General features: G+C 38.7%; 1 protein-coding gene across 1 annotated transcript in view; it reads left to right on the top strand.

The window, feature by feature from the left end:
• The first annotated feature begins 592 nt into the window (after window positions 1-592).
• The window catches only part of rnf126 (ring finger protein 126), a 57,391-nt gene continuing 44,095 nt past the window's right edge, over window positions 593-13,888 (top strand). Inside the window, exons 1-2 of the mRNA XM_069928171.1 lie at window positions 593-708; window positions 12,408-12,469. Of these exons, the coding sequence (XP_069784272.1) occupies window positions 637-708; window positions 12,408-12,469 (134 nt within the window). The 5' untranslated portion in view covers window positions 593-636. The remainder of the gene's footprint in view (window positions 709-12,407; window positions 12,470-13,888) is intronic.

Below are 13,888 nucleotides of genomic sequence, written 5' to 3'. Positions count from 1 at the left end.
CAGAAGCTGTAATTGTGATTTTCAGGTCCCACAGGAGGCAAAGATAGATCACCAACGCCTGGGGCTTCAGAGTCCTCCACTGCACTGATGAAGGGTTCAGGCCCGAAACATTGGTGATCTATCTTTGCCTACCACAGATGCTGCGAGACCTGCTGGGTTTCTCCAGCACTTTGCTGCATTAGCTATAATCACAGGGTCTGCAGACTTTCTTTTTCACTTGTTTGATATTTTCTTTTTGTTGCTATGAAAGGTCATTGCCTTCCCACAGTTTCTCTTCTTACAGAATGTCCCTGGCATTTCCAGCTTTCATTTCTGCCAACACACTTTGCACTGTGGACAAAGTTAAAGCATTTCATGTATGTTACATTCTCAATGTAGGATGAGGTGACACGAATGGACCCTTTGCCTTTTTACCCAGTTCCACTTGAATGTCAGCCACTTCGTGCATTAACTCGGATCCCCCAGCCACAGATGTCGTTTTTGCAGAGCGCCCGATGCTGCGCTGGGACCAGAGCGGAGACACGGCGTCCTGATGTGATTGACAGGTGCCGGGCACGTCACAGTCGGCGTATGAGGTAATAATTGGACACGCCTGGGCACCCGTACCGAACGTCACTCTGGCCGAGTTACGTGAACATGGCGGAGGCTTCCTCGCAGTCTCGCTATTTCTGCCACCGCTGTTCGGCCGAGATTCTCCCCAAGTTGCCGGTGAGTAAACCTCCTCCCGCCGCTCGGCGAGGACGTCGCACGGGTGAGCCCCGTTGGCAGCTGGCGGTGGGCGGCCAGGTGAGGGTTGAGCTGAGGCTGGGTGGCAGGCGCCTTCGTTCCTGGGTAACATGAGCCGGGGCCCGAGCGGCCACCCGCCTGCCACATAATGGGCCCTGTACAATGTATAGGGGGAGGGAGGGGGGGTGCCTTCTGCCAGAAAGTGTCCTCCCCGCCCCGCGCATGCGCGAGCTGCCACCCTCCGATGGAGTGAAGCAGGGAAGTGTGCAGGCGTTGTGATATATAAGCCGGTTTACCGAGTACACAGAACACTTCAAGACAGTGTTAATGAAGCACCAGCACCCTGACACCCCTTCCTCACATGCTAACTCATCTGAACATTTCCAGTCCTTGGTTGAAACCAATAGCCTATTGTAATAATGTGCCCATTGGTCCCTATTTTCCTCCTTCATATAGATTGGGGAAAAAAGGACTACTATGCTGGAAATCTCGTGAAGAAACATAATTGGATTTAAAAATTTCTATGCAATTTATGCTGCAGCAGTTAAAATGACACTTACCAATTAAATGCTGGCTCAACTTGTAATCCCCACATCCCTTGAATGAATATGAGAGAAAATTGTATTTATCTGGCAAGTTGTTATGGTCTAATTAATTGGGTGATAATGTTGGAATCAAGATTCTTTTATTGTCATGTAATAATACACAAAAATTGTCAACTATGGTTGTCATAAACGCATGCAAAGAGGTGTCACTAACATAGCCAGACATCCCCACCAAAAAGAAAAAGAGACCCCTTTCAGGGATGTGAGAGACTCAGCTCCAGCATCTTCAGACTTTCTTGTTTAACTGAGTGCAATACACATAAATGCTGGAGAAACTGCTGCAGGATCTACTGAGTTTCTCCATCATTTCTGTATTACTTCAGAGACATTGAATGTGCCAATGCTTCTGCAGCCACGCAGTCTCCTGTCTGATCCATTGGGGAACCTGAGCTCACAGTTCAGAACCTCCAATATGTTCATGAAGCTGTCAGCACCCGAGGTCCTTGGGGCGATCTTGCCTCCGACAACCTTTACAGATCCCCGTCCTGATACTGATTACCAGGGAGTCTCCAGCAAACCCCAGCACAGTGTGAGTCCTTTGGCCACCAGTTGCCAGCAGCTCGCAGCCTGTGCGAGTCCTTCATGAACTGAATTGATGTTTTCGGAAGGGAATTGAGAATAGTTTGCTGGTAATTTGGATTATAAGATTTCTCAAGCAGGATATTAAAAACTGAAAATGTTGCATACAGTCAGTAGGCCAGACAGCATTTGGAAAATGAATCAATGTTTCTGGTTGAATATGTTTGGAAGTGGGAAGGAAAGGCATGTTAACCAGGGATCTTGAGGGAGGATGTATATGACGAAGCGTAGGCAATAGTATGATGTATGCATTACACTGGAAATAAGCTGGTAAGGTCATCTGATTGGTGGTGTATAAAAGTTTCAAAATGCAAAAGTTGTAACCTCTGGTTATCCATTACAATTGACTTAAATCAAATGCAATTGCAAGTCATACTTGTGTATTTCCAGCAGAATTTGGATTGATTTCACTATACATTTATAGTATTTTTGTATAATTTCAATTAATTTTCACCTGTGCAATAGTGTATAAACAGATGAATTGTGATGCAGTTAGAAGACCTGTTGCCTTGCAGGAGCAGAGACCTGGCTTCAATCCTGACTTTGGGCATTGCCTATGGGGCACATTCTCCCTGTGACTGAATTTCTTCCCAGTCCTCCAATTTCCTCCCACATTCCAAAGATGTACTGGTTAATAGGTCAGTTGGCCTCCATAAGCTGCCTTCTGTGCATGGATAGGTGGTAAAAACTGGTGAGAGTTATTGAGAATGTGAGGAGAATGGGGACAAAATGGATTAAGGTAAGTGGGTGTTCAATGGGAAGCTTGGACTCTGGGCTCAGTACAAGGGTGGGCTGTAAGGCCTGTTTCTGTCCTGCAAAGCTAGTGTGTAATTTTATTTCACCTGGCCCCACGAGCTCTGAAGTTACCATTCTTGTATGTAATATGGAAATATTTCCAGGTTTTACCATTCTTGGAAATGAGTGACAACTTGTGCCTCTGTTTAGTTGGAGCAGAATTTGGCAACTGACTCAAGAATTTCTCCAAGCGCCACCTAGTGTTAACTGAAATTAAATCAGGAAAGCAGCAATGATATGAGCATTTGCCAAATTAAATTCCTTTCCTATTTTGTATTTTTTTTTATGGAAGGCATCTAAAAGTGTCAGTCAAGTTCTTGGAGCAACTAGAAGTTTGAGGGAAAGTTTTGGATTCAAGAGCATGATGCATATTTGCAAAGTAAAGCTATAGTGAAAGTGAATCCTTGGTTTTGTTTTTTAAAAGGTTACATTCCAGGACATCAAGTAAAGACTTCAATGATTTGCTGAGAAAGATTTGTGTCCTTTTGCTGAAATCGATACTTTTTAATTTTAAAAAAATGTGACTGTTGATTCAAGGAACAAACATTCATTGGCAAAGTTCCTTTAGCTTTCTGTTTCAGTTTATAGATCCACTTTTTCAGGAAACGATGACTATAGTTTAAAACATTCAAGTCGTTCTTTCCAATAGTGTTTTCTTGGTTGGAATTTGTAGGTTGTAGCATGAACTTTATTTGCTAAATGTGAGCAATTATTTTAGGCTTGCACTCTATTTAGTTAACTACTGCATCATCTAGTGGAGGTGGAAGACATCTGATCAACTGTTACAAACCAACTTTGAGGCCAGATGTAAAAATGATACTGTTTAATAAAAGAGGGACAAATGGGTTCTCCTGAAATGCTGGCTAGTATTTATTCTATAACTTTTCTAAAATAGAATATTATATCACAATTACATTGATGTGGAGTCTTGCTGACTATTTGGAGACTGTTTGACACTAAAGGCCACTGTTTGACCTGCTGAGCTTCTCCAGCATTTTGTGTTTTAACTTGCTAATGACCCTTGGAAGGAACTGCAGTTAAGCAAGGTGCTGTACATAAATTCATTTTTTAAATTTCTTTGTGTTGTATGTAGTCCTTGTGAAAGATTCAAGTGATTGCCCATGGGAGCTTGCATACTATTCTCTGGAAAGATGCAGCTCATGACATGTGACTGTTTTGCTTTGTGAATGTGAATGTTTTGTTCATGACAATATTGTGCTGCAATTTGTTGAATACCATCTTGTCCTATGCAAAAACTTCCAGTCCATTCTCTTTCCCCATTGACAATAATTTGTATTAAACACAGATTACAATAAAACCCCAGGTATCCGGCACCTAAGGGGACTGGTTGATGCTGGTTAAATGTATTTTCCAGTTGCTTGAGACAAAGAAGGCTCGCTGGCAGCTATATTTTGTGAGGTGTCTGAGAAGATTTGGTAGGTCAACGAAGACTCTCGTAAACTTCTACAGGTGTACCATGGAGAGCATTCAGGCTGGTTGCATCACTGGCTGGTATGGAGGCGCTAACTCTCAGGACAAGAATAAACTCTCAGGACAAGAATAAACTCCAGAGGGTTGTTAATTAAGCTTGCGACATTACAGGCACCAGCCTTCACTCCATTGAGGAAATTTACATGAGGAGGTTTCTTAAAATAGCAATCTCTATCCTTAAAGACCTCCACCACCCAGGCCATGCCCTCTTCACTCTGCTACTGTCGGGGAAAAGGTACAGGAGCCTAAAGACGAGCACAAAATGGCACAAGGACAGCTTCCCCCCCCCCCCCCCCCACTGCCATCAGATTCCTGAATAATCAATGAACAAGACACTGTCTTACTTTTCGTGCACACTGAATTTCTTGTCTTGTTCGTCACAATAATTATGATTCTGACTTAACTAAACTTCTACACCAGCATTAAGAATAAACAGTTTAAAAGACAAAAATACTAGACTGCACTTGCACTGAACAAACTTCACTTGCATGAATTTATAAACCTTGAAGGATTTTACTTTATTTTCAGACACATTCTTTGAAAACATTTAACCACTATATCAGCAGGTTCCTTCACCGCTTCCCCCCCCCCCCCCCCAAAGAGCTGCCTGAAAGAAGAACAATATCATTAGAGATAATTAACCCCCCCCCCCCCATAAGTTTACAGATAAAACCTCTGTCCGGGGTGACTCTTGCTAAATAGCGATAAGGAGTCATTTTAGTCACTCCTACGGCGAGTGGCATCAACCAGCTCTTCATCCTGTTTCTCACAACTTTATTCAAATAGCCGTCACGAGCAAAGAATAACCAAGGCCCTCTGCTGGCTGAATATTTGCTCCCATCTTCACCAAAAGTCTATGTTACTTCAGAGAACATTTAGTTTTACAATTTTAAAGTTGCGCATTGTTTTTTTTAACAGTTATTTTATTCTTATTTAATTTAAAAAATATATATTTTCCTTGATATTTTTTGCTGATTGCTTGAGGCTGCCAGGTGCTTGAGTGATAATGGGTTTTACTGTATTAGCTTTTATTTCGATAAAGTAGAATGTGAGCCTACTAGTGCAAATGTAAACAGGCCAGTTGTAACACCTCAACCACTCTTTGGTCCATAAAATAAAATCCAACTTGGTTTGAGAGGGATTTGGAAATTGGTTTGTCACATCTTCCTAAAATTTGTATTTCAATATATTTCACTTCCTCGGGAGAAAAAAAAACTACAGACATTTGATATTGTTTTAAATAATTAAAAAAAAAGTTTTTATATTCCTCTCTGAACTGAATTGGGAGAAGGTCAATCCACATTTTAATGGTCATGGGTTTACTGTGAAAATTATATATTTAGAAATCTCCTAAATGTTATGTGAAAATTATTTTGTGCTGATAGGAAGTGTACTCAAAGCATAGCTAAGTTTCTGTTATTTTACCCATCTTTGTTTTTACCCATTTATTTAATAAAACAGAAAAAGAACATAGAATATTATCATTAATGTTGTAAATGCCCTTAATTCAAGCAGTTAAATACTCATAACTTTATCCAAGAGTTTGAGTAACCCCAATGTTACAATCAGGAAATGTAAATTTAAATAAAGCAAAATATACTGAATTCTTCTATTTTAAAATTGCTATCCTTTTGGAATTTCTCATTGTCCATGCAAAATTATCAGATGCAAGTGGGCACCATTCAAACATTACACTATATCAAGGAGCCAAAAGGGTTCTGATTAGTATTTAATTGGACCGTGTTGAAGACTGTTTGAACTATTTTTTCTCTCTTTTGTTCATTTGGAACATAAATTCAATTAATTTTATCTTTTCAAATTTGTATTGTCTGCATAAGTTGACCAAGAGATGTTGATAGAACTGTTTTTTGATGGAAATTTTTGAAAAGGCACATTAAAATTTAAACAGCTGATAATCAGTGCTAGTTATTACTTGCTCACTTAAACAAAATGGTTAGAAATTCAAAATAAATAAAATAAAAAGCACGATTCTGCAAATATTCAAAATCAGACAGTAAAAAAGAATGGGGCTGGAAGAAGTTAACATAAGGAGGATGACTTTCCATGAGTATAAACTGATTGAGGAATTAATTTTGGGAGGGGGGAAGAAAAGGAAATGGCTCAGAGTAAGGGAGGAGTCTCATTACCTGAAATTTGGAAAGCTCACTGTTCATACCATTGGGCTGTAGACTAGCCATGTGGAATGAATAATGTTTCTCGAGCTTGATTCATCACTTTCTTCCCCCACCATCCTCCCCACCCCATTTTTTTGTCTCCTTTCTTCCACCCATTTCTCTCTGGGTCCATCCTATTCCACTGCATTTCGCCTACAGGCCCCCTCTCTTTGGGCCCATTTGTCCATTACCCCTCTCCCCCATCACTTTACTTATGGAGCAGATTTCTTGTTGTGATTTTCTTTGGTGGATTTGAAAAATTGCAGTGTTGTGAGCTGCATCTGTCATCCCTCCAATGTCATCAGTCACCTGATGAACCTTCACCCTGGCTCCTGCCCTTTCCGAGCCTTGCTCAAGTCTAATTACCCCATTGTATCGTCGTGTGGACGTTAAACACACAGTAACCCACCATATAGAAATTCTTTATTTGTTTGTAAGCTGTGGTAAACAGTGCCTTTACATAATTATTGTATCACTGTTGTCATCTTTTTGTCGGATCCAGCGCTGTGACCTTTGTCTCCACATATCACCATTCCTCTATCTGTCCAACTTCATCCTGTATGATTCCTCTTCTTTCACCTGATTTTTGTTGTTGTCCCTCTCTCCCCCTTTGACATCTGCCCATGCAACCTCATCTACCTGTTATTCTTCACACCTCCCTGGTCCACATTCCCTGACTGGCCTGTGTCCACCCCTCCAATCTTGTCCTCGTTCTACTGATGATCTTCCCACAACACTGTCAGTCTTGATGAAGGGTTCTATTTTCTCCCATAATGCAAGTGTAGATCTGATTCATTGCTTCATTAGGTTGGTCAGCATCCTCAAGCAAATCAGGTGGTGACTGTGTCTTGATTAGTTTATCTTGCAAACAGGAGAAAGTGATATGCTAGATTACTGCCTTCAATGTTGGCACACAGTTACTAAGCCTTTCTGATCTGTGATGGAGTTGGGTTGCTAGTGCACCATTGATAGCATTTTACTGACATACAGTATGTGAATGATGTTGAATTAAGATGTTTGACAAAAATAACAATTGAAATAATTGATACAATTTGGGATATTATTGAATACGTGTATGTGAAAACAAACTTGCTGTGTGATTCAGATTAATTGTCAGAGTTTTTACATGACATCTCATGCAACCCTGAGATTTTTTTCCTTATCGCTTTTTGGTAGTGCAAAAAACTGTGTTCAAGCTGAGATGTGTATGTGCAAACAAATATAAACAAATTGTTTAATACAGAAACAAAGCAATAAAGTATACAAGTAAGAGTCCTTAAATGAGCCCTGATTGTTCTTGAGGAGCCTGATGGTAGAGGGGTAGCAGCTGTTGCTGAGTGTGGTGGTGCAAGTCTTGTGGGACCTATAGCTCTTTCCTGATGTAGAACAGAGCGATGTGGATCCTTGATGATTGTTGCTGTTCTCTGATGTCACCATTACCTGTATTTGTTTTTGATAGTGGGGAGGGTTTTGCCTAGGATGTTCTGGGCTGTGACCACTACCTTTTGGAGGGCTTTACGCTTCAGGATATTGGTATGGATGCAATCTTGAATGCATTCATGCCTTTTGATGCAATTTGGGGGCTCTGAATTTATTTTAATTTTTGAAGAAGGTCAACTAGGAAGGAATCTTAAAATGTATAATAAGCCAGAACAGGAATTAGAAAGATATATTTATAATGATCACAAAGGAAATTTGCTTCAAGGTAATAAATTAGAAAAGAGCGAATTTGGAGCAATTCAGGGGATAAAGTAAACTGGGCAAAATTGTTCAAAATGGCAAACGATTGGAACATCCTAAAGGGGAAATAAGGGGAAATGTATTTTACAGAAAAAAAACCAATGTAAGGGATGTGATTTATAGGGCACTGAATAGCTTTTGATTCCTTGTGAGCCTGATGCTACTGTTTATTGTGGGAATTTGGATCATATGTGACCATGAGATATTATTGGACCTATTCCATTTGGCTGGGGGTGGTGGAAATTTTCCCATCCCCTTTCCAGTCTTCCACTCTTGCTTTTTGTCTGCCCTCCCACTAGCCCAGGGCCACCAGGGAAAGATTTTTAAGAACTGAACCACTTCTCAAGCATCAGCATGTGAATGAGGCAGCAGCTAACCTCTTTCTTGAGCAAGCCGTCAGATCTGAAATGTGTTCATTTGATTTTGAGAAGTTTAAAGTGGTGCAATTTTGTGCATTTTACACTTTACATTTTAGCACATTAAAAACGCCTGAAGCTTTTGGAGATCTTCTGAACGTAATAGTTGGCTGCAATTGATATTGGTAAAGAGGAAGACCAGATCGTTATCAGCAGCTTAATGTTCAGAGTGTTCTGTATTGCAAATGATGCAAAATCCAGACCAATTATCAGTTACAAGAAGGAATAGTGTTCCATGAAAAAATAATAAAAGGGAAATTAAATTAAGAAGGGTGCTAAATGAGGAGATGATAAATGATTTTATAAAGTTTAAAAAGAAAATGCAACATTCACGAAGTTTGGAAAGAATATTTCTCTGAATGGGAGAAAAAATAACTGGCAATCAAGGAAAACAAATTGGATGTCCCCATTTTCAGAATAAGGCTGGAGGATGGTTATTCAGAATGAGGTCATGAACAAAGTTGTGTACAATTGGGGCTGAATAGAAATGCTGGAGGAACTCATCTGGTCTCGCAGCATCCATACGAGATAAAAATATATTACCAACATTTGGTCCTGAGCCCTTCGAGGATTAAGCAAAGAACAGGAAGGCGTCAGAATAAAGAAAACTGGCAGGGGAGGAGTCCAGACCAATAAAAGATTTTAATTAGTTAAGAGGAGAGGGGAGAATTGATTTTAGCTCTGTAAAAGGAGAATGAGGGAAAAAAGAGATAGAGGTGGGGGAAAGGTGACAGGGAGAAGGAATGGGAGGGAAGTTTAACAGAATCCGAAGAAATCGATGTAATGCCATCAGGTTGGAGGGTGCCCAGGCAGAAGATGAGGTATTGTCCTCCAATTTGTGGGCCGGCACTCTGGCAATGCACGAGACCATGGACAGACATGTTAGCAAGGGAATGGGGTGTAGAAATGAAATGAATGGCTACTGAGAAGGTCAAGCCTGAGAAATCAATAAAATGCAGGTGCTCTCCTACTAACAATGGTCTGTCTTGTGATTTTTTTCAGTCACGATGATTAGAATCTGTATTTTCAATTTCGAATTCTGATCTGTTCCTGAGCTTGTAATATGTAGATATGAGAGTGAAGTGGATTATCCTATTGCTTTAGCATCGTCACCATCTGGCAATTTAGTTTAATGTTTCTTTTTTAAAATATTTTAATTGCATTTAACATCTAAGCATACATAATAAATAACAAACACATAATGAATCAATTGTGTACAAGAAAATGCATGCAGAAGGGAGAAAAAACTAGGAAAAAAATGTGCGTAACTACATTAATAGTTACTTATAATAACTCATTCTAGTAATAAACATAATGTATGCAATCATGTCAGTACCATTTAATAAAGATAAAGAGATAATAAAGATAAAAAAAGAAGGAAAGGGGAAAAACCTAAAAACTAATGGACTAAATTAATCTAATCTATCCCATCCCTCTAATCAAGGTTCCCTTTTTTCATAAGGAAGAGAAAAAATATTAACAATGACAGAATCACTGGAGACCCCAAGGGAATAGACAAAGAATTTTTGGGACGTACATTAATGATTGATTCTTCCAATTATAAAAAAAATTCTAAGAATGGGCCCCATACTTTCAACTTGAAAATGTTGCAACTTCCTGTCTTTAATATCTGATTTTTTTCTTGACTGAAATGCATTTTTTTGGTCACTGCACTGTTCTGAATGATTGGCAAGCGTGCCGGATACTGCGTAACTGGTTTGAGTCCTTTGAAGAAGATATCTATAACTTCATGGAACTTTTTCTCACCACAAGTGCTTCAGGGCAAAAGTCTTCAACCAACCTGATGGGATTGCCTTGGTAATTCAAGTCCTTCCTTTTTCAAGTCGCTTGAATAATCTCTTCTTTTTGCTGAAAATAATGACAAGATACAATTAACACTCTTGATCGATCTCCAATCTGCTGTTTCGGAAAGGAAATTCAATGAACGTGATCCAGCAGGAGATCTCCACTAAAATCTTCGTCAGCAAATAATTCCGTAAGTATCTCAGTGATTTCCCTTTCTCACCACCAAGACATGGATATTGTTTCTTCTGTTCCGACCTCTAAGGTTGAGCAGATGAGACAGTAATTTATTATTTTGTGGTCAGTCTGCTCTTTTACAGCAACTCTTCCATTTTATCTTCTCTCATAAACTTGTGTCCCCCCCCCACCCCCCGCAGAGCTTCTTCCAAATCCTTTAAATGAATTTCAAACATAGGCTAGGCTGCCACAGATCTGTCAAGTTTGTCTTCCAACTTTTTCATAACATCTTAAAGTTGTGTCTTAATCATTCTGGCAACCACTACCAAGATATTAGATCCCTCTTCTGCTTCAAATTCGGTAGTATCTTTTTTCTTAGGAACTTTTGGAGCCATTTTCTTGATGTAGTTGTTAATATCTTCAATAACAAACAATTCCTTTAAACTTTGAACACCTTAGTCCAAATAAAAGTTAGGTCTAGAAGTGGAAAGAGTTGAGTGTTGTCAGGAGTTAATGATTAGCACAGCTTATTCCATGTAATTGTCACCAGAAGTCATTTCAATGTTTCACACGTACTTATCCACATTGTGCTTTCAGCTGTGTACATTATGGTCTTTTCAGTGTGGAATAAAGGTACCTGTATTCAAAATGTAATTATAAAAAATGGTAGGCGCGGTATTCTTTTTCAACTTACAATTGTTTTGACTTGCAATTGGTTTGCCAGAACACAAGCCCCATCGAAAGTTGAGAGCACCTGTATCTTTACCTCCCATGGACGCTGTGAGACTGGCTGAGTTCTTTCAGCATTTCTGTGCATTTTTACTACAATCACAGTGCCTGCAGACTTTCATGTTTCACTGTTGGGGCTGATCACGGTTATAATTTGTGCTTGGCAACAAGTAGCTTTCAAATTTTGCATCAATGTTATCAGATGTATTTGAGGTATCATACAGGTAATTGATTAAAGTGGCTACAGAGTGTATTAGAAACTTTGTAGACTGGGGGAAAGGGGGTAGTTAAGAAGAAAAGATACAGGTACTCCTCAACTTATGATGGGGTTGCCATCCAGCAAGCTCATTGTGGACCACTCTGCTCGAGATATTTAAAATTAGCTATTGAATTATAAGCGAAAGTGCAAATAAAATTGATGACATTTATTACATTGAAGATTTATAGTTTTTGGGAAAGGTAAAACAAATATGGTTACCTTTCAGATGAAACATCCACAAAGTAGTGTGTACATTAACAAAAAAATTGCTTGGAGATGTTAGAGGTGGAAATAATTACATCTTGGTGAGAATCCTAAAATGCTTGGAGGAAAATGTGGAAGGTTGACTTTCATCAAGTCATCCTTCATATGTATTGTTTGTCTAGATGTATGTTGTATTTGGTTGTGTATCTGCATGTTTTGGACCAAGAACCAGAGAACACTGTTTTGTAGGCTTGTACAATCAGTTGACAATAGACTTGACATTAACTGAACAGATAAATGGATGTTTTCAAATTAAAACTAGACATGTACATGTGAGAAAAGGGAAAGATGAGCTAAGTCTGAACTGAGACTGATTGTAGTTGCAGTTGGAAATCTGAAACTATCAATCTTTTATTCACCTAATTGATTATATTTATTGAACAATATTAGCAGAATCTTGTCTGCTAGTTATTTTATTGGGTGAAATTATAAGTCTCGTAGTTGATGAATAAAAAAATCTCTCCACCAATTGACTCTTGAAAGAAATTAGTGTGGACTTCTACTCTGCAGCTTAAGTTTCACTTATGAATATTATTTTCAATATTTCAAGTCTAAAACTTTTTTTGAAGGGCTCTTTAGCAGAGGGGTTCAAATGAACATTTTAAAGTTATTTTTAGAATTGCTCGTGATACTTTTTTTTATTCCCTAGGAATATACGTGTCCACGATGTGATTCTGGATTTATAGAAGAATTACTTGATCAAGTACCAAGGTAAAGTAGCATAGATGCTCATCAACATGACAAATTGGACAAGAAATTTTGTGGCATGAAAATAGCCCTTAGAATAATTGTTGACATCAATTAAATTATATTAAAAAAATTAAAAGTTGACTGTAGAATCGTAATCCTGTAATATTTTCTTATTATGGATATTAGAGTTAAATTGAAAATACTGTTGCAGTTTTCTTGTCCACTCAAGAAATAATTATCAGCAAGATGTTTGCAAATTATTGCATTTTATTGAGGTACCATTTTAAGTATTGTCTTTGTAATTGTGGGGATTTTCCAGAGCACTTCTGATTTGCAATAATATCAAGCAAAAAGAGAACTTGCATTTATACTCTGCCTTTTTGTGTTTTTAGGTCAACTATAGTGGTTGTTGGAGTGTGGGTAATGGATGCATGAGGCTTGATGTGTGTTCGGGCATGGGTGGTTTTGATGATCAGATCAATGGAGAAAAACTAGCCAGCCAAGAGTACATTGAAGTGATTGTCAAAGATGGGGATGAGGGGCTCAGCTGTACGTGAGCTGAAGTAAGGCAGTCAGATGTTGCAAATGTGACATCAAGTGATCTATTAATTCATTTTGGGCCAAATTTGACACCAAAATTTCAAAGTGTGCTTTAGATTTTGATATAGCCCAAGAAGTAGTTTGAATTTGGTATCCAGGAAGTGTAATTATGTTGGTTTTAGTTTTGCCAATCTTGAAGGAACTTTCTACTTATTCAGTAATGAATCTTGGTGAAGTAGTCGGAAAATAGAGTGAAAAGAAATGGAGAGTTGGAACTGGGTATTATCAACTGAGGAGTGCAAACTCAAGATTGAGTAATGTGTGGGGAGAACCAGCCTGTAAATGAGAAACAATTCTGGAGGGATTGGTTAAATCTGGGAAATTTGTGCACGTATAGATCCTTGGGAGAACAAAGGAGGTGATTGTGTAGGACCAATAAAAGGTTTTACTTGAGACTCGTGATTGGCTAAATAAAAGTCCAACCAAGTGAGACAGATTCTCTTATTGGTCAATAGACATTCCTCTCATAAAAATGAAATTATTTTGTGGAGTTAGAATTCTATTTATTTACAGAAAATTTTGAAAGTCTTGGAAGGACTGAATAATTGCAGTTCTTGAATAAGAATATTGCACCCTATAATTTGCAATGCAATATGTAATCTCTATAAAACAGCATATTCTTGAATCTTGTGCGCATGAAAGACTTGACCTCGGAGTCTAGAATATAATATATTAGCTCCCAGATTGAATGGATGTATGTTATTACTTTCGTAAGATAATCCCTATCTTTGTATTCTGTTGATGCAATGTGAGATCAATTACATTTTAATTGAGTATCATGCCCTCCGCAAATTATGGTCACAACAGAAAGCTTGTAAGAGAGTTGTTTCTGTAATGATG

This window comes from Narcine bancroftii, chromosome 3 (assembly GCF_036971445.1).
Source record: "Narcine bancroftii isolate sNarBan1 chromosome 3, sNarBan1.hap1, whole genome shotgun sequence".
Classification (NCBI taxonomy): Eukaryota; Metazoa; Chordata; class Chondrichthyes; order Torpediniformes; family Narcinidae; genus Narcine; species Narcine bancroftii.
This window is presented reverse-complemented; position numbering and strand designations above follow the sequence as displayed.